General features: G+C 42.5%; 1 protein-coding gene across 1 annotated transcript in view; it reads left to right on the plus strand.

The window, feature by feature from the left end:
- Positions 1-21,894, plus strand: part of TENM3 (teneurin transmembrane protein 3) — a 2,383,554-nt gene that overhangs the window by 2,336,196 nt on the left and 25,464 nt on the right. Inside the window, exons 26-28 of the mRNA XM_082374697.1 lie at positions 4,817-5,049; positions 6,146-6,300; positions 7,090-7,964. Of these exons, the coding sequence (XP_082230823.1) occupies positions 4,817-5,049; positions 6,146-6,300; positions 7,090-7,964 (1,263 nt within the window). The remainder of the gene's footprint in view (positions 1-4,816; positions 5,050-6,145; positions 6,301-7,089; positions 7,965-21,894) is intronic.

The following is a 21,894-nucleotide window of genomic DNA, read 5'->3' on the forward strand; positions in this document are numbered from 1 at the left end:
TGCTTTAAAATTCCAAAATAAAGGAAACTAAATTAATTAACTAATACCAGCCAAGGGACATTTAAGCATGGAGGTGTAAAAATAAACCTTGTGAATTTTATATTACCAATTTAAAGATCAAAGAAAGGGTCAATCACAGGTCTGTGAAATTGAACAGGTTAAAGTTTAGATACAAAACTATAAAAATTTGATTTGGTACTTCTCATTGACTTAATATTTAAAAATTAAGCAGGCACAAAAATATCACATCCTGAAACCCTGCTTACAATAATATAAACAGTCTTTCATTAGCCAGAAAATCACAGTTTAATTTTATACATAAATGTAATTTATGCTCCTTCAAACACTCTGTGTTCCAAGGGCTGTGGCACAGTTTCCAGCTAAAAAGATTAAAAGTGCTAATGATATCTATTCTATAGCTTGTCCTTTGCAAATATTTCTCAAGTCTAAGAAGGTTGAATTATGACAAAATAAATGAGCAAATCTAGTCTGCATTTACCACTGGGTCTGTATCTAACTGAGTAAGATGTAGAGAAAACGTCTTGGTGGTGGTGATGATCTAGGCAGTTCAGGGTGAGTTAAGAATCAAGGCACAGTATAGTAAAGGTTCTTCACTTGATCTCAGTTTCTTTGATTTTGCTGCTATTAGTCGCAATCTCAATGTTATCATAAACCTTTCTGAAATGAAACTCCCAGCCAGTCACACAAGAAGGCTATTGTACTTCTTCTGCTGAATAGAGATTTCCCCCAGTTTCCTGCACCCCAGCTGCCAGCGGCTGACCGTTTGCAGTCATCATAGGCTCCCATGTTCACAGATGTATTTCTGATCTAAAAGCTCATCACCCGTTTGTACCACCATCCCAGCCTCTCCAGGGCTTTGGCTTTTCAGGAAGTCAGAAGGGCAAGAACCAGCACCGCTGTCAGAAGACTCTGTGCTTAAATCAGGTGTCCTTGAATCCCAGACGCGTCGCACACGTGGCTCAGAGCTTCTTGCCACCAGCCTGTCAACAGAAAATTTCCAAACTCACTTGTCGTTTCTTTTAGTGTTTCAGTACAGATCCCTTCTTTCACTTAGGGAAGGCTGGGACCCAAGAAGCAGCTCTAGATTGCCACAGCAAGCTGCCCTGCCGGGAATGGATGTAGCTCTCATTTCCTGCTATTCTGTGGGGAGTATCTCCAGAGGCAGATTCTCTTCTCCAGGGCCACATGCTCCTCCACATTTGTTCTTCTGGACAACAGAGTTCTATGCAAAATTAGAGCCGGCACTTGGTGGACATCTTTAAAGCCACTGGCATATAGTGCTTGATTTAGAAATTTCTGTGTCTTCAAGGAAGGAGTGCTTCAGGACAGGAAATGGCAAATATAAAGCACCACTTTGGACCTTCTCTTATTACTGTCCCACTGGAATAAAAGTTATGCCAATAAAGGCAAAGCTTATGACTCAAATGTCCATTATTTTTGGACCAAGAAAACTCATGCCCCATAGCTAAAGCGAGTGCCATTGCTACTCAAGCAGCCATCTCAGAAATCTGTTGTTTTTCCTCAAAATGAGGGACATCATGGAAAAGTATGCATTCTTCATTTACCTTTATCATCATTGCTCTAGAAACAATTCAAACTGGATGTTTTAAGAAGGATCTGCGTCGTTTTAATAGTTTCCATGTTATAGTGTAACAGCAGGACTAAGGAAACAAATTTGAGCCTATCCAAATTTAGAGAATTTTTTTCCTTGTTTACATTTTCAGAAGTCAAGTTATAGTTTAGTTAACAGTAATTATTACACTTCTACACTGGCTAGAGTTACAAGGCAAAAAGACATAGCAATGTAAGAGGAGACAGGATACAAGCCATTATTAAGAATAGCTAACGCTTATTTTTTTAAGCATTTTTAAATTTTTTAAATTTATTATTTATTTATAAATTTATTTATTTTATTTATTTTTGGCTGCGTTGGGTCTTCGTTGCTGCATGTGGGCTTTCTCTAGTTGCAGCGAGCGGGGCTACTCTTCCTTGCGGTGCGCTGGCTTCTCATTGCGGTGGCTTCTCTTGCTGCAGAGCACGGGCTCTAGGTGCGTGGGCTTCAGTAGTTGCAGCACACGGGCTCAGTAGTTGTGGCTCGCGGGCTCTAGAGCACAGGCTCAGTAGTTGTGGCGCACGGGCTTAGTTGCTCCGCGGTATGTGGGATCTTCCCGGACCAGGGCTCAAACCCGTGTCCCCTGCATTGGCAGGTGGATTCTTAACCACTGCGCCACCAGGGAAGCCCAGCTAATGCTTACTGAGTACATACTGTGTGGCAGGCACTGTTCTAAGGATTGTACTTGTACTAGTTCATGTAAGCCTCTCAGCATCCTATGAAATCTGCATTATTATCACCTTTACAGATAAGGAATCTGAGGCAAAGATAAGTTAGATATCTTGGTCAGGGTCACACAGTTAGTGATAAAGCTAATGTTCAGACCTAGGCAATCTGGTCCAAAGGTCATGCTCATAGATATACAACTGGCAAGAAAATGAAATGTATGTATGTATATTTACAACCAACTGTACAATAATTAGTATGTAATCAGGGAGATAGGAAAGACCAAAGAATCTCTCCAATGTCATGTCTTCCAAAATAGACCCAGCTTGATTGAGTTGCAGCTCTGTCACCAGCTATATATACATACCTGGAAGATCAGCTCTGCCAATATCAGACTGATTATAGGGGGGGGGGGAAGCCTCTATAAAATTGCTCTGAATGTCATGTTGATATGTAACTTTCCATTTCATTACAAAGTAATAAACTACCACATTAACGAACACCATCTGTCTTGTTGCATTTAAAACTTCCGGCATCGGGACTTCCATGGTGGTCCAGTGGTTAAAACTCGGTGCTCCCAGTGCAGGGGGCATGGGTTCGATCCCTGTTAGGGGAACTAAAATCCCTCATGCCGTGGGGCAGCTAAGCCCGCCGCGCCTCAACAAGGAGCCCACGTGCTGCTGTGAAAGATCCTGCAACTAAGACCCGATGCAGCCGAAAATAAATAAATAAGTAATTTTCTTTAATTTAAAAATAAAAAATTAAATAAAAATTAAATCTCAGGCATCAACTTATAAACATGATACAATAACACTGAGCGTGGCAAGTTGATCATCAGGTCTAACCCAGCAGTTCTGAAGGGCTTTTATGTCAAATGGCTTGCATCTCTTTATGAGTTCCTCATATCACTTTTCACCCTTTTCCCCTTTCCCTCATATTTACACACTCAAGACCTCTTGCTCTAACCTATTTCTTGTCACTAAAAGATATTAAAGGCTGGAAAGGGGAATCTGAAGGCATTCAAGCCTTTGTGGGTCTGGGTGTTTCTCTGTCTACCAACATCACCGCCACAGAGCTTTCTAGCGCCCCAGAGGTCTCTACAGACCCCATGTGTGGCCAGCTGTCCCCTCTACCAATGTGAGAAACACCAGTGAACACCCACAGAACCTTTAACAACAGAAAACAGTGACTTTAACAACAGAATCTTACAGGAGCAGTCAAGTACATGTATTCACCACTTACAAAGAAGAGCATTAAGTAGTAAGAACTGCTTCATTAGAACCTAACTAGTAATGAGAAAACTACTAAACCATTATTCAGGATAAATATTTTCATTTAGTTAGATTTATACTACATATTTTAAATATCTACATATAAAATAAATGGAAACAAGCATATAAGTGTGTGTGTGTGGAGAGAGAAAGAGAATGAGAATAAATCAGTAAAACCAATTTTGTCATCGAAAGACTTGTGGAATCTCGGAGATTCCTACCTGTTGACGTCCTTGTCAAGATACCAAATCATTTAAACTCTTTTTAGAATTTTTTTTTTCAGAAGGCAATATTTGCACACAGTACAAAATTACATTAATTCCAAGAATGTGGTGTTAAGTGTATGTAAGGAGATTACCTTGCAGTTTCAACTATATGTCATAATTTGTCCATTCCTTGATAATGTTGGTCTTACCGTTTTCACAGGTAACGGGACATAAAATATTTTACATTTGCACTAATTTAGATTTATAAAATTGAGGTACTCTGTATTGTGAACAAATGTCTGTATGTCACCAAATTCATAGACAGGTTTTAGAGCAGCTTAATTTGCAAATTTTAAAAGTGGAAGTGATGAACCCAGCATTCTGGCTCAGTGCACTAGACCACTAAGACTGCCTCCGTCTCTTGGATGGGCTCATTTTAGTATTTAACCGCATAGCTCAGGACACACATTGTCACTGCGTCAGATTACCTTTCTGGATTCCAGTAGAGCAACCCAGACAGACACAGCACTACTTTTTTTTTCTTTCAAAAAAAGTAATTTTTTTGGAGCCAGGTGGTTTCGTTTGATTGCAAGAGAAGACAGGAGGTTTCCCTACTGTGAGATGCAAGTAAAATCACTAGTATGTTATACTTCACTGGCGAACTTGGTAGAGACACCCGTCCCCTGGAATAAACGTGAAGCCTGTCTCTCGAAGGCTGTATGTTAATGGCTTTGCATTGAACCAAAAAGATTCCGAGAACTTGCTTCTTTGTTTCAGGCTGGAAGCATGTTGCCTTGTAAAGGTGATTATTTTTAAGATGGCCCTTTCATCAATTGTTAAATCCTCAGCAACAGACAAGGAAGGAAAGTAGTCACGTCAGAGGTTGCCACCAATTCTTCCAGCCGTTGATGGGGGCGGGGGGGCCGGGGGGAGGGTCTCGGTTTATAATTCGTTTCTCATCAACTGTTTTATTTTGCTTTCAATTGCTGTGTTTTAGGAGTAACTTTCTTTGTGATGTTTATGTACCATCTTTCTTACAGCAGCAGCCCAGCTCATAGATACTACCTTGCCACTGATCCGGTCTCGGGGGATCTGTATGTTTCTGACACTAACACGCGCAGGATTTATCGCCCGAAGTCACTTACGGGCGCAAAAGACTTGAGTAAAAACGCTGAAGTGGTTGCAGGGACGGGAGAGCAGTGCCTTCCTTTTGATGAAGCCAGATGTGGGGATGGAGGGAAGGCGGTGGAAGCCACGCTCATGAGTCCCAAAGGTACTGGCATTTATCAATTTGAGGATTTCTTTTTATTTAAAAAAAATATGTGGACAATCCAGTTAGTGCCTGATTGTGTTTCATGCTGAGTCTAATATTTTATCCTCAACTGTGTTCTGGAAAGCTGTCTCACATCTAGTGTTTTTAAAAGCTATTTAGCGTGAAACTGCTAGAATCCTAAGTTGATTTTACAGTAAATATTAGGTTCTTGGCATTTTTTTCATACCATTTTTTTCAACTTTTGAAAGAATCACGCAACTACCCGATATCATTCAGGTCACATCCTGTTCAACTTTAAGGAAGTATCTGAATTCTTTTTTTTTTTCCATTGTCCTGGAACTTCTTTGTTATGAATGAGTCCCGGGCCTCCTTAAAAGCCATCACTAAGCAACCCTGTTAGCTCTCACCCAGTTTGGAGCTATTAAACTTTTGTTTCTATGCCATGGGAAAAAATGCTTGCTGTGAGGAATTTCTGGAGGTAACAAGGGCTAAAATTCTATGTGATGAAGGTTTCTAGCTTTTAAACCAGTCAGGACTGACTCCTTCCTCATGTTTTATGCCATTCATTACAGTGTTTTTTGGTTTGAGGCGTTGTGTTTTTTGGGTTTTGTTTTTTTTTTCATTATAGCTAGAGACTATTATGTGTACAAGGACTGGAAAAAAAGTATTTGTTGTGCTGAGTTATTCATACTAGCAAATTTCATTGTCACAAGGTCAACAAAACACTAACCTTGGCTTAGATCTGTTTTTGTTACAATGTAAAGTCCAGTGTAACAGAATATGACCTATTTCTATAATTTATAGACAACAACACTGTACAGTGTTTATATTTAAAACACAGGTACTACGTATATGATTCACACACGAAGGACAGATTCTTACAGATTTCGGTTCTTTATTACATTTTACACTTATACGTAACATAAATGCCTGTGTTGGGTTTTTCCTAATGTGCTTGCAATCTGCAGTCTTAACCTGCTGTCTACTGCCCATGTTATCACTGGGGTTAAATGTTGGGTTTCGTGGTGGGCCTGAACATTTAATTAAAATTAATCATTTTTGAAAGATTAATAACTGTTACTTCTCTTGGATACAGGAATGGCGATTGATAAAAATGGATTAATCTACTTTGTTGATGGAACCATGATAAGAAAAGTGGATCAGAATGGAGTCATATCAACTCTCCTAGGCTCTAACGATCTGACTTCAGCCAGACCTTTAACTTGTGACACGAGCATGCACATTAGCCAGGTAGTGAAAACATTGCTCCCAGTTGTCTGCTTTTCTTCTGAGTGACTTGATTTACTGTGTCAGCATACTATGATGACACCGTATTAAACCGCGCATGTCGTGGGCATCAGTCGTTGTGGTAAAGCTGTTCCATTAACATGTGTCTCAGGAGCTAATAAAAAGTTATTTTCTTCTCCAGTTCTGCATTTGAAGAATTCAGTGAGATACAGAACAGTTATCACTAAGAAGTGCTAATCATTTGTAATAAAATACCAGTAAAGTAGCAGCATGCAGATATTCCAAAAAGACCAAAACAGCTTAAATCTCTAATCTTTTGATTGTGTGAGGTCCTTAGGTAGTAGAGAGAACCCACTAGGATTAGTCCTCAGGGACTTATATTTAGAATTAGAAACTTTACTATTGGCCTGATTGAAAACACAGGGGGACACTAATGTATTCATAACCTAGAAAGCCCCGCACTGGGTGATTGTTACTGCTAAAAGGAACAAGTACGTTCACATCTCATTGATATGTGTTAACTCACTACTTATGATTCATTTGCTGTTTGGCTAGAACTTGCAAATCTTTCAATGAGCTGCATTTTTAAATAAAATTTTATTTCCTACATTTGTCTCCACTCAAAACTTTTTAAGTTTATTTCACGGTATCTATTTTAAAAACAATCTTTAAACGGTTTATCAAATCAACGGTCATTTCCCCAGATCTCCCCAGTAAGTTTCTGATTTACTCTTCTGGCAAATTAAGCGCAGCTCAGCAACTGAGTAACCAGACCATTTCTTTTTTCTGAAGGTACGTCTGGAGTGGCCCACTGGCCTAGCCATTAACCCTATGGATAACTCCATTTATGTCCTGGATAACAATGTGGTTTTACAGATCACTGACAATCGCCAAGTGCGCGTCGCCGCTGGACGGCCCATGCATTGCCAGGTGCCAGGAGTGGAATATTCTGCGGGCAAGCACGCAGTTCAGACGACCCTGGAGTCGGCTACTGCCATTGCTGTGTCCTACAGCGGGGTCCTGTACATCACTGAAACCGACGAAAAGAAAATTAACCGGATAAGGCAAGTCACCACAGATGGGGAGATCTCCCTGGTTGCTGGGATACCGTCAGAGTGTGACTGCAAAAACGATGCCAATTGTGACTGCTACCAGAGCGGAGATGGCTATGCCAAAGATGCCAAACTGAGCGCTCCGTCCTCCCTTGCCACCTCTCCGGATGGCACCCTGTACGTTGCAGACCTAGGGAACATTCGGATCCGGGCTGTGTCAAAGAACAAGCCTTTACTTAACTCTATGAACTTCTATGAAGTTGCCTCTCCAACTGATCAAGAACTCTATATCTTTGACATCAATGGCACTCACCAGTATACTGTGAGTTTAGTCACTGGCGATTATCTGTACAATTTTAGCTACAGCAATGACAACGATATTACTGCTGTGACCGACAGTAACGGCAACACCCTTAGGATTAGACGGGACCCAAATCGGATGCCAGTTCGAGTGGTGTCTCCTGATAACCAGGTGATATGGCTGACCATAGGGACAAATGGATGTTTGAAAAGCATGACCGCTCAAGGACTGGAATTAGTTTTGCTTACTTACCATGGCAACAGCGGCCTTTTAGCCACTAAAAGCGATGAAACTGGATGGACAACATTTTTTGAGTAAGTAAATCAAAATTCTACTCTGATTATAAAATACTGTGATATAATAATGTAATCTAAAATAATAACAGTATAATCCTTTTTCTGTTTATTTGTTCGTTGTTATTGAAGTATAGTTGGTTTACAATGTTGTGTTAGTTTCAGGTGTACAGCAAAATGATTCAGTTATACATACATATATATTTCTTTTTCAGATTCTTTAACATTATAACTTATTACAAGATATCGAATATAGTTCCCTGTGCTATACACTAGGTCCTTGTTGTTTGTCTATTTTATGTACAGTAGTGTGGATAATAATAGTACAATCTTAAGGGCAAGTGGGATCCAGGTTTTTGGGGGGCCTGGAGCTTCTGTAATTTGGGGCTCCCTTTTTCTGAAAAAAAAAAAAAAAAAAAAGACAAAATTGGACTCAGGGCCTTGGAAGGGACCCAGGCAGGTGGGGAGCCCTGAAGCTTAAGTTTCATTACCATCGAGGTCAATCTACCTCTGCTTAAAGATTAATTTAATATTTTGCTTCATACAGACCTAATATATTAGCAGCAAACTTTTGGGGAAACATACTGCAGCCTTGGCTTTAGGCAAAAACTTTTGGGGTTTATATTTGTCCAGGTGCTAAAGCTGACTGTTTTGGGAGCTGTCACTGAAGGGAAACTTTAAAAACATTTACAATGAACTTGGCTGATCCCATCAGCACCACAGATAGAAGGGCTTAACTTTTTATAATCAGTTATTGGAGAATCTAAACTCCACTTATAAGAACCTTACCACTAAATGCAAGTCAGAAATAGCTGGTCACTCTGAAAGCATATGAAAAAGTAGAAGGAGCGTCCAGCTGGGGTTTTCTACTAAAGTTGTGGAGGAGTGGCCCAGGCCATGTGCTCTTTGAACAGTCACATTTTGTGACTGTGTAAAATCACTTTCCATTCCTTGTTCATTCCACTAACATTGCACAAACCATAAGGGGAAATTAGATGTGCAGAGACGGCACGCTGACAAATGCAAAATACTCCTGGAAATGAATATTGAGTTCCTTAGTGTGACTTTTTTGATGAAATGCTGAAGCAAATGTACTTTCTGTAGGAACACAGCTCCAAATTTATGATAAAAGTCAGTAGAAAAAAATGATCCAATATACAAATATCTTCCATACAACTTTTCTGGAATAGAACTTACACATTAAGCTTAGTTCTCCTGTAGCTTGGATTGCTTTTCTTTTTTTGACAGATTCCCTTTTAGTAAAATGAATGTCACCCAGCAGCATGATTTTGTCAGCGGAACAAACCTTTGCAATTGAATTACATTAAAATTCTGTCCTTAGCATTCCTTTTGCTCATTGTCGGATCACAACAGGAAAGGAATAAATTGGAAGCTAATGGCAAGCACTTCCTTTCAAAGTGATAGCAGGCTCTATTGCCAAAGAGGCGAAAAAAGAGTACAGTAAAAGTGCTCCCACCAGATGAGACTGGGCAGGAGAGCTGCTCTGATTACAAGATCTTCAGGAAATGATGGTGGCATCGGTAGGGTTTCGGTTTAAAAGCAGGGGCGAAAATAGAGAAATAAGGTTTTAGTACAGTCTAGGACTCAAGCTCTACTCTGTGAGCCATTTTTGAATGTGTTCTTATTTGTTCCTGGGAATTGACAATGCACAGAAGTTCATCATGTGGGTTACTACTGACACATGAACTTCTGCAACACATATGCAGGTTCAGTAATGACCTACAATGAGAAGTGGATATACTCCATTGGTGGAGTTGATGTGGGATAGTATAAACAAATTTGGGATTTTTACTTTTTTAATATTATGGTACACAAAGAAGACACATTTCTCTAGTACTAAACACTCTGCAAGAATTTCAGACTTAGTGAAGAATCAACATGACTGCTAAGGTAGAGGTTGAGTTGGCAAACCTGTCTTGTGAATATAATGGGCAAGCATTGTTTTCAAGAATGAAAGTTTTTAATTAATTAAAATAAATCACAATGATATTTGCACTAATACAGACCCATTACACATCATATTTAAAGTATATCTGTTAAGTCTTACATCTAGATAAATTACAATAAAGGCAACTATTCCAAAAAGCATTATTGAAGTATTCCACCAAATATAAACCTCATAATTATATACACACACACACGCATATAAACATGTGTTTGCTATAACTTAAGAATATAGTAGTTTACAGTACTTGAGAAACAGCTTTTCTAATAAAAGAAACAGAAATATTGCTTTCAAAAAACAGTGTTTTTGTTAATTTTCCTTTAGATGTCTGCAGCAAAGACATGATTTAAAAATTTCCAAGAAACATTTATGCACTTTGCAAAACAGTGTATTACCGTACAAGACAGAAAAAAAAATAGAGCATTTAACCTAAGTAATTCAGAATCATCATATCAGAATGACAAATGATCATTTTTTTTCTTTCTGTACATTCTTATAATTTAGCTGTGAATGAGCAAGGGTCCACCCTTTCTAAGGGTGAGAAACTTTAAAACACGTTCAAAAGTAAGTGCGTAAAAGAAGGGAAAGGAGGGTCATCAGGCAGCCCCTCCGAAAGCACCCTCTGGATTCTGGCAGAGTGGCCCCTTTCTGTCTGTGTAAGTCTGAGATTGTTGATGGATAAACTCAACCCCCCACCTCTACTCATCAGAGCCTTGACAACAACAGTTTCTGCTTATTCTGTGCTGACTCGGATATATGAGACTGGATGTGAAGGTTCTAGAAGAGCCAGAGGGGACTCTGAATCCCTGCCAGGCTTCCTTGATGTTTGTCGTTACTAGTGAGCTGGCAGACTCCCAGAATCCTAGTACATGTCTGTAATATTTCCCCTCACATTCTTATAGTACTACATGTCTAATTTAGACCTTTTAAGGGTACTTGGTACTTTCGTAAAGAAGGGATGTGAGAGGTTTGACAATGGCCAGAGTTTTACCAAAACCACAAGGAGATTATGGGGGAAAAAAACACACTTCGCAGTTGAAAAACACCTGTTTTCTATGACTTTTGTGACACTAGTTCCTAGATCTGATACATGCTGTATCTATCGTTATGTACAAATACCTTGCAAAGACAGATTAAACTTTTCAGCCCAAATTCCCATTTGTATGTGTCCAGCTTTCTAGCTAGCCTAGTGTCTAAAAAGCCTTGAGATTAAAGCTTTATAGGATAGAAACAGATGGAAGAAGACCTGGCATCAATAAATTGCCTACCAATAAAAAGTGCAGTCACTGCAGTTTCTGCCAAAGAAATTTTAAAAGAGAATTAGCTGAAATTGTTTACCTTACATGTTTTAATTTCACTTCTTTTTTTCTTAGTGCAAACTTTCATTTACCATCAGCGTGTCACAGTATTGTGACATGTATGTCACAGAATGTACAGAATGAAATGTGAAAGTATTTTCTAAAATGCAAGCTGTGCCATTATCTCTGTGGCTCCCACTGCTCCTGGAAGCTTGCAGTGCATGTAGAACGCTCCCAATAGCTATTTGTTGAATGAAGGAATAGAGGAGTAAACCAAATATGTGGTCAGGTGAACGGTTTTTTATAGAGAAGAGTCTGATAAAACCTAGAGCTGCCTCCCTTGGAAGAGTATCATGTAAATATTTGCCTTCTGAAACAGTTCAGACCTTTCCGTACCAAGAGTTAATGCTGAAAATATTAACACTTCTCATTTTTGTTGTTGATTTTTTGAAATATATTTAACCTACTATTACACATTTACTCTCTTTTGCTTTATAACTTAAGGACTTCCTCAGCTGACCTTGTTATTACAATAATTAACGGAAATTAAAACTTCATACTGGTAGCACTTTCCTCTGAAATGTTGGGATTAAAGAGTTAAAGACAGAAAACGTTTCCCATGCAAATACAGCTAAAGTATACTGTTGCCCCGGTATCAGGAAGAATGGCTCTAGGAAAAGGAAACCCGACTCTCAACTTGAGATTCTCATCAGTCACCAATAAAATAGGGTGACTTTTTAGGGTTCACCGGTAGTTTGCAAAGCACAAGAAACCTTCATTTCAGAAACTAGAGATACCGTCTTTGGGGCAGCAATTTCTCTCCGTGTTACTTGTGATTTTTGTGTCCCTACTGTGATTTGTTAGAGAAGTGGCCAGTATTCTTAGATGCTACAGATGGTGTGATAGGAAGACAGGTGTCAGGTAGTTTATAACTCAGCTCTGAAATCCCTGAGTTAGACTAATATGTTTCATGAGCGGAATAATTATTTGTTACTAATTGAATAAGCCATCTTGCCTCAGACCTCCTCTTCCATTGACTTGTTGGGTGGTAGAAAGGATGTCCGTCTAGCTCTGGGGTCCCCTTGTCTGAGGACCCTGTGATAAGCCTAGTTACCCCCTTCACTTAGTATTAGGGATTATTTCCTGCTGCTCTTCGTACCATTTTAAAACAATTATCACCCGTTATAATTCCTTAGCTAGAGTAATTCCAGGGAGACCCAAAAGATCTTACCTGCTAGAAATCTATTATTTAAAAAGTTCATAGCCAGAGCGAAACCTCAGTTCTTACACTTGAATGCACACAAAAGCAAACCCAGTGTATTGAATTGGGCAATAGAGTAAATTATTTAATGACTAATGGCATTTCACAGTTCTCTGCTTGCTTACCCCATAAGATACAAACCGTGCGGGCATATCTAGAGGCTCTTCTGCCTGCTTAGAGAAGACAACATGGAAAAAAAAGCTCTGAGTTCTGGCTGATGTGTACATGCACACGGCCGGGTTGGTGGCAGTTTTCTATCTTGGGACTTTGACTATTTGGAGCTTTATATGCACGGGGCTGACTGTGGTCTTTCGTGAGCTCTGTTCAGATTCACGGAGCAAATAAATGAATTTCAGCTCTTACACGTTTATGTAGGTGTATGTGGGTCTCCAGCTTCTCATTTGGGTGCTCTATTGTCCCTCGTTCAAGCTGAGCAATTTCAGAATGAGCTTCTTAACCATTTCTTTATAATGAACGTAACCCCAAGCCCACGACAGATCCACAGCTGCCACTGACATCAGTCCGATCGTCTGGGAGAAGATGGAAAAGGGGATCTCAGAGGAGGAGAGAGAGGCAGCGTAATGAGTAACTGGGCTTCAGATCCAAAACCAGGTGCGGAAAGTGCAGATAACCTAGGAAAGCTCAGCGATGGTCATTCCAGGTCAGGAAAGATGCGTCCGGCCCCGTTGACGCTGAATCATGTCTAAATAGCTGGGTGTCTGTGCCAGCCTGTGTCCTCCTGATGTGTGTGTGTGACTGTAATAGCTCATGATGTTAGCAAAATTACAGAGGCGTCTTCCATGGGACAAAACTGAGAAGATAACCTTTCCCTTGGTAGGCATCCGACATCCAAGCCTAAAAATTCAAACGCTGAAACCACATTTCATTGCTGTTTCTGCCCAAAATTGCGTTAAAAACAAAGCAACCCATTTTACAAATACATTTCTAAAAGTGGTGCCCAATTCCTCTCCTTTATTTTCCTTTTTCTCTTTCTTTCCTCATGGAAGAAGACATTTGCTGCATTAAGGATGATTTTAAGAGATTTTATCAGCAGATCACTTAAATTCATGGGAAAATGCTGTGGTTGATTTCCATTTCTGCTGTTTTGTTTAATTGTTTAATAATTTTGCTTTAAGTTTGTAACCAGAATGGTTTAGTCCCAGGGACATCAGTAAAAAAAAGTGTGTAGCCAATTGAATAATTGTACATTATTGTACATTTCAAACACTAACCTGAACGCTACTAAGGCAATGCTTTTACTAATGCTTGATTTAATCCAATTTTCTTCTGCAATCTAGTTTTAAGGAAAAATTAGTTCTGTCCAGGTTTCAAAGCGGAAAGGGAAATGGCGAAATTGTGTGTTATTCAGGTTTTTTGAGAAAATTCCAGAAAACATAAAAACAGATTAGTCAGATTTTCTCAGCACATCGCAGTGTACGTATAACATAAGAGGTCCTGGTTTCTCAGTACAGTTTGCGGTGCGCCGACAGTTGCAGGCTACGTTAACTCTTTCACTTCCATCAGGCAGTTAATGTTCTAGATGTGCTCAGTTGCCCCGTAATGGTTCAAAACCGAGGACATGCCGCTTCCGAAAGTATCGATTCCTTCCTTAAACTAATCGCATAGCTGTCTAAGTTAGATGATCTGATAGCATCCTATCTGGGTGTGTCAGCAACTTCCCTTACACAGTGATTATCAGATGATTTACTTACTCTAAGACCAAGTTATACACACCAGCCATTTTAAAGGGTTGTCTGATAACAGGGCAAGAAATCTACACGGTGACAACCAGTGAAAGGGAACTTTATTATTTTATAATCACAGAACTGAAGATGGACAGTTGGGTATTTTCCAGAGACTGTCCGGCGTCTCTGACTGATTCCTGTGATATCAAAATAAAAGCAACCTCAGCGTCCCTCCCTCCAGGCTACCCTAACTCCTAGACTCCCAGAAGAAGCCCCTTGCCTGTGTTCCAGGATCCTGGCTTCAGAATATCTTGAGGTGTCAAAGCAGAGCTGATGTGGGCTCTGTTCTCTTCTGGACTCCACCCCAGGGCTGGGGGAGACGACCTAGGAAGGAGACAAGCTGGCTGGGGACCCCTCAGTCCCCTCATCCCTAGTTCCTCACAGCTTCCAGCCCATCCAGCCCCACTGCCCTGTCTCTTACACAACACACACTTCCAAACAGATTTCCTAGACCTCAGTTCATCCCAAAGTTCAATCTGTGGTTCTTTTTTTTTTTTTTTTAACATCTTTATTGGAGTATAATTGCTTTACAATGGTGTGTTAGTTTCTGCTGTATAACAAAGTGAATCAGCTATATGTGTACATATATCCCCATATCTCCTCCCTCTTGCGTCTCCCTCCCACCCTCCCTATCCCACCCCTCTAGGTGGTCACAAAGCACTGAGCTGATCTCCCTGTGCTATGCGGCTGCTTCCCACTAGCCATCTATTTTACATTTAGGGGTGTATATATGTCCATGCCACTCTCTCACTTCGTCCCAGCTTACCCTTCCCCCTCCCCGTGTCCTCAAGTCCATTCTCTATGTCTGCGTCTTTATTCCTGTCCTGCCCCTAGGTTCTTCAGAACCATTTTTTTTTTTTTAGATTCCATATATAATCTGAGGTTCTGAAAGTGAGGCCCCTAAAGGTAGGAAGCAAGGTGAGCAAGCCGAGGCGGGCTGTTCCAGGCCAGAGCAGAGCATTTCTTTGGGAGGCAGAGCGTGGCAGGTTTTAGAAAGAATATGCAGCTCAGAATGACAAGAGCGTAGAGCACGTGTGGAAGTAGGAAAAAGAGAGTAGATGGACATCACAGTTTTGATCAAGCAGGGCTTAAACTGACCACCTGGTGATCCTGGGTGGACAGGCTTCCCGTGAAGGAGATTACCAGGAAGGCAACATGGTCCATCTGGGGACAATATAAGGATGGGTTGAATGTAGGAAAGTAGGAGGCTGAGAAAAGGGGGAGAGAGGAGTGAGGAGACAGTAAATCTAGTTGGGAGGTGAAGACCTGACCCGCAGATGGGCACTGAAATTACAGAGAAAGAGGTGGTTAGTCATTAGGAAATGGTGACTGAATGCAAGAGGGGAGGGAAAAGAGAATCTGCTGACCTAGTGACCAAGTGGGTAGGAAATACAGGGAGGACGCAGGTTGGTAGAAACAGGTGAGCTCTGATTTGGAAATTATGGCTTTGAGGGGACCGTAGTCCAGCCCAGCATGTGGTCGGAAACAGCCAGTGAGAACTCAGGGCAAGTCAGTTCTAGAGACGTGGGCATGGGGGCCGTGGAAAGAGCTGAGCCCCGAGTGTGAATGAAATTACACAGGAAACATCTAGCTGGGGGGGAAAAGTGTGAATATACGAATTTGCAGACTAGGGTTTCCTATGGCCTAACAACAGAGACAGTACGAGTGTTCATTCTTCAGGGTCGCCTTTTCTGCTACTGGATGCCATCCCCCCCCCCCCGATTACTGATGCCATCAGATCTGTGTCTCGCCTTGTGTACTACCTCCCCTTCTGTATTTGTCCCCCTTTTCTCCCTCACGTTCCTTAACTGCCTACGTCTGACCATCCCTCTGCTTTCCCTCTGTTCTCATGCTTTCCACGATACTCACTTTCTCTCGTAAAGCTCACGAATAGGCAGCATTTTAGTCTAAATGTTATTTCATCTTAGATTCCCAGTCTACCCACTACAGCTATTGTTTTTCCTCCCAATCCTTCCTTATTTCCAAATCACTGACATCTCATTAGTTCCTTGATGCCTCTTTCTCTCTGTTCTGTGTTTGTTCTCTTTTCTGAGAAACAGCATAAGCTGATTGGAAAAAGGCATTCGGTTTGGAAACTCAGAACCTGGGTTCCAGCCTGATTTTGTCACTTACTCCTATCTGTGTGACTCTGGGCAAGTCACGGCACCTCTCTAAAATTCTGTGCCCTCACCTGCGAAATGAAAGGCTTCTTAGTGGTTAAAAATTCCTGCCTGCTCTAAAACAATTTGTGATTCTGCCGTTTCTCCCCAACTTTTCCTAGGTCCCCATCAAGGCTTATTCCAAAAGAAACAACATTTAACAAGTTACCAAATGTCTTTTGCTAAAATAGTTAGGCATGTGGCATTTCAGCCAAACCTAGTATCTATTATGCTGGTGGTAGTCATAGCAATTCACAATAATAAAATTTCTCTTTCCAGATGGGCTTCCTACTTTGCTTTTAACCTTTCCAGCTTTACCGCAAGTCTTTCACACCCTCCTTGTCCACACTCATTGCACAGCCGTTTCCGGGGTGGGTCTCAGTGAGCGGCCAGAATACAAAGAGGGAAGATCAGGAGAAGGATGGGTTTGTCCTCTGAGCACTCCCGGGCCCCGTGGAATCAGTCAAGGAGGACGAGGGCATACACAGCTCTGTTTGACAGATTATTCGGAACAGAAATTTCCCTGACATCCCCTATCCGGCAAGTCTACATTTCAAGACCTGGGCAAGACCTGTTGTCTAAACAAATACGATGTGTCCCACTCGTTTCAACCTTCCTTAGTGAATAAACATTTTCTAAATGGTTTAAATAAGATCCTCTCTTAATGACAGCTCACCCACAATCTTTCAAACCACAAAGGGAACTCATTCTGGAATGTCCTGACTCGGATGCCTTTGTCTCAAGGCCTGTGAATTTCAGAGCTGGTCATTATCACTTCATCAGCTCTCCCTGATATGGTGATGACCACGGAAGGAAAGAGGCATTGGGCCACTTTTCTTGAATTCGATCTTTGAAAAATATCGAAAATATTGAAAAATGTCATATCCATGACCACCTGTCGCTAGGCTCAATGTTCAAAGTAAGGGCGGGACCAGAGGTGAGAAAGAAAAGATCTGCCTTTGTCTGTGGTCTTCTGAACTTATGTTATCTGGGTGTTGGAAAACAGAGGATAGTGGCTTGACTGTAGACCACTGCCCTTTCTGGGTTCATGAAGCAAAGCAACGGCCAGAATTTTGCCCCATCGCAAGACCTCTGAATAAAATGCAACAGCAGCAAAGAAGTTTAAATGTGTTAACCCCTCTTTCCACTCCCACCCTTGCAGTTCCACCCTTTCTCATCAGGACCCTCTTAGCACTGGAGACAAACACCATGTAAAATAATACCTTCTTTCGTCTTTCTTATTTTGCATCTTCCCCGTTATTTTTGTTAATGTGTAGGTGACAGACAACTAAGTACCAGATGAACCAATGATTTAAGAGTTGGTTGATTGCTCTACTTCCCTTGATGATGGAAGCATTTTGCATTTTCTCTTCAGAACCTGATTTTTTGAGGATTTCTAACTGACAACATTGCTCCTGAATTCAAAGAAATTACGATTTGCCTGTGAGATCACTGTTGAAATAAACAAACCTCAGTTTCGTTCCCAGAACACTTAAATGTAAATTCTTTTGATATGAGTGTTACAGACCACATTATGGCTATTAGGATTCCAGATCAGTCCACCACGAGAAGTTTAAGTCAGGTTCTGTTCTGGTTTTGCTGTTTGCCCACGTCCTTCATCAGGAATGCAGATCCAGGACCGATTTGTGCATATGTTCTTGTTCTGATGAGGTCGGTAATTTTGTTCTGCTTTACCACAATGACAGATCAGAGGTTATTACGGGTTAGCATTGTGAGAAAAGTATTGCCAAACAGATGGCAAGATTGGGGGGGGGGATTTTGTTCGGGGGGTGTGTTTTTTTGGTTTTGCAGGCTGTTAAACGATGAAAGGACATTGGATTAAAGGAACTCTGATAGATGGGAGAAAATATTCTCCCTCTGTGTCAGGGGGACAGTGGGGGAAAGACAGGTTGATTACGTCTTTCCTGGGACTCCGTACTGGGACTCAAGTCTAAAAGCACACAGATGTAGCCCCACTAAGCAGCTTATTCTGGATGGCCCTGGGGAAGACACGGAAGAGCCAGCCATGACCGGCACCCATCCAGACCAACACCTCCTGATGCCTCAGCTTCTCAAGACAGGCTGATTTGGACTAGAGAAACCAGTCAGAGTTGACACATGCGTTTAGCTGGCTGGTGTCCATTCCTCTACAGGTGAAGAGCATCAAGGTCTGGGAGAGGGGCATTGCCAACATTTTAGGAGTAAATACATACATTTGTCTCACCTTGGAGACCAGTTCAGCGTCAGGCTGAATCGCAAGCCAAGGGGGCCCAGGCAGACCACTCCTCAAAAGAGCCGCCCCTCTCGGGGCGATGACTGCCGCTCTTCGCTGGTTTGCTTGCTTCTCTAAAGCCCTGCTCTGATGGACACAGACTTTTCTCAAAAGCAGAAGGTAATTTTAGAAACGAAACATTTGATTAAAGAAGCCTTGGGACTTCCCTGGCAGACCAGTGGTTAAGACTCAGCGTTTCCACTGCAAGGGGCTCGGGTTCAATCCCCGGTCGGGGAACTAAGATCCCACATGGCGCGCGGGGCGGCCGAAAAAAGAAGCCATGTTATGGGGAAGCACTGAAGGCAACAGATAATCCTGTTGAGTTTTAAAGAAAACTTGTTACCTTTGTTGAATGATGTTAGTTGACTCTACTGTGATGTATCAACTGAATTGAATGTTTGCTTTTGAACAATGACTTTTTTGGGGGTAAGAGTTAAAAGGCTTAGAACAAGCTAACAGACAACAGAAATAAGTATATCAGATTTTTTAATGCAACAAACTACATGTTAATTGTTACCTTATTCTTTTTATCTTTGGTAGACACTTTTAAAAGAAAATAATTTTGTTGTGTTTAACTCACCAACATGTGGTGTATAATGAAGACAGAACTAGAATAAATTAGTTTTGTTCTGATTTTTTAGAACACTTGCAAAAAAAATTTTCAAGAACTTTGTTTCCACCTGAATACACTTGCGGTATCAATAGTCTCTTGACCTTGGTTGGTGACAGTCTCAGTCAGTGTTTCTGTCCGTTGAGGAACCACTAGAAGATGTTTGAGCAGGGAAGTGTTGTACTCGGGGGCGGGGGGGGGGGCGGTTTCGGAAGATGGATTTGGTAGCTGTGAGTATGGGGAGAGGCAACAAGACCAGCTTTTGAAATCTGGGGTGGCTGTGGGAGTGGGAAGACACGTGAGAGACATTGTGAAGGAAAAGTGAAGAGTTGGGAACTTGTGTCTGTAAAGCGGAGCGAGAGAGAAAATTTCACGTCAGAACGGAATCAGCGTCTTCAACCGAGAAGGTCTGAGGCTCTGGCTTTCCGGGGCATTTGTCGATAATCCTGCTGTTTAGGAAACTTAAAAAGAGATTTTAAAATATACCACAAAGGCTAAAACAGCAAGTCTAGGCAAAATAACGCAATCAAAATGAAAGACGAACAAATAGAGAAGCATCAGTGAAACGCATCCCAAAGGTCGTGGGGAGCCTGAGGGGTTTGTCTTTTCCAGCAAGGGGCCTTTGTCAAGAGGGGTCAGCCGGGAGCAGAAAAGAATGTGCTGTGTGATGGATTTGAAGCCGTGAGGCTGAGACCAGATGAGTGGAAAGGGGGGCATCAAGTTGATGTTCTAGTCAGATTGCCTGGAGCCTATGGCACTGTAAATTCAAGAAGCTCATAAAAGAAAACCATGTCTCAAGTCTACAGGCTGGGCAGGCCTAGTTCACCAGCGAGGCCAAGCAACGTTCCGCAGAGCCGCGGAGCCGCACGGAAGCGGAGCGTGTGTCCAGAGGCGTGTGTTCGATGGGAAGGCCCGTTCGCATCTGGGATCAAAGCTTTTCAGAGGACAGGCGGGCGTCGGCTGCTGCATCGTTTTTCTGCTTTTGCTAAAGAAGGGCTCGCCTGCCGCGTCTGAAAGGCATCTGGGCCCCTGATTCTCTCTCCCGCCCTCATCCGGCGTTCCCGGCAGTTCTAATGGCTGCCATCCATCTCGTTGCATTCCTGTTGCCATGGGTGCGAATCTGTGCAGGAGTTTTCACAGATCCACAGTGAAATGGAAAAAATGAAGAATGACGGGGAGAACATTTTCATAAAGCTTTACTGATTCCTTGTCGAGAACTTTCACCCTGAAGTTAGGTCCTGTCTATCTGTGGCATGGGTAAATGGCCTTCCTTTATGAAATGATGCCAGTTACAGGTGAGGAGTCTTTATTTAAAAACTCCCTGTTGGTCCCAGTTTTATTTTCTGTACTGGTTTGTGAAATCGGCAAGTCTGGGAAGGACGCCCTGCTTGACCTGTCACCCCGCCCGGGGCTCCTTTAAGCCTAATTGAAGCCTTGCTTCCCTTTGAAAGCTTCGTCGCAGTCCCCAGTGATGAACCTCCCGCTCCCGTATCAGGGACCCTGCGTGGACCCTCTGCCTCAGTGGGCTCCTGTGCTCCCTGACCTCGCAGCCCCTCCGCCCTCACGCCCCCACGCCCTCTCCCCGGCGGTGGTCCTGGCTGGGGTGTGCCCTGTGCCTTCCTTACCCACCTGTATGAATCCGCGTCTGTTTGAAGGCCCAGCTGAGGCCCCCACCTCGACGTGGCCCTTCCCTGCTGCTGCAGCACGACATCACTCCATCACCTGCCCTCGGGGGGTGGGGGGGCTCTGGGCCGCCGGACTTCTGATGCTCCGTGTACCCACCATCCCCTCGCACGGTAGCTAGCCCACAAAGCTTATTCAGAAACTGGTAGGTGACTGGCGGGGTCGATGCTCGGAGGGCCCTTGCGAAGTAGCAGCTTCCCTGGCCGGCCCCGTGCGAGCCCTTCAGCCCTATTAGTGCCTTAACGCGGATGCAGCCACTCGTCTGAAGGCACAAATTGCGGACTTCCAGGGCTAAACTGTGAGACTGGGCCACTAAGATGCCAGCTTAACCCTCTGTCATTGTAACTGCACTGCCTACAAAGGCTACTTGTATTTTTATTTTCCAAAGAACCAAAGGCTGATAGGTTAGCGTCTGAACGTGCAGCGTCCGATGCTCTACGGCCGTGCACTCAGCATCCTGTGGGAGGAAATACCTGCCCAGCAGGACAGGGAACGTGGGGCAGGCCAGGGAAAGAGCAGCGGCAGAGGCTGCAGAAATGCTTTCTGCGGGAGCAAGGTGACAGGCCTGCTTTAGATCGAATGGAGCTAGAAACCACAAACCAGCAAAGGGGTCGATAAAGGGCAGGTGAGTGACAGCAGCAAGAGTGAATCAGCAGAGTGCTGGCGGGTGGCATCACCTGTGTAAAGCTCCCGTTCTCCACTTCAAGTCAAGCCCTGTGCTTTACAGAAGGGCTAAGGGACCTGCCTCCAGTGCATGAAAGTTCCAGTTATGGCCCCATCGTGAGATGCAAAGAGAGCCAGATCAAATCACCTGACCGCATCATATTTGCGTTTTTCCATCCGTAAAATGGGAAGGGGGTGGGGGCATCATGCAGCACTGAACTGCCTTTTACGTAGGAGCATTCCATAGGATGTTCATTTCTTTTTTCAATTTTTCTATAGCTTTTTTTTTTCTTC

Source organism: Balaenoptera borealis, assembly GCF_965194805.1.
Source record: "Balaenoptera borealis genome assembly, chromosome: 21".
NCBI lineage: Eukaryota > Metazoa > Chordata > Mammalia > Artiodactyla > Balaenopteridae > Balaenoptera > Balaenoptera borealis.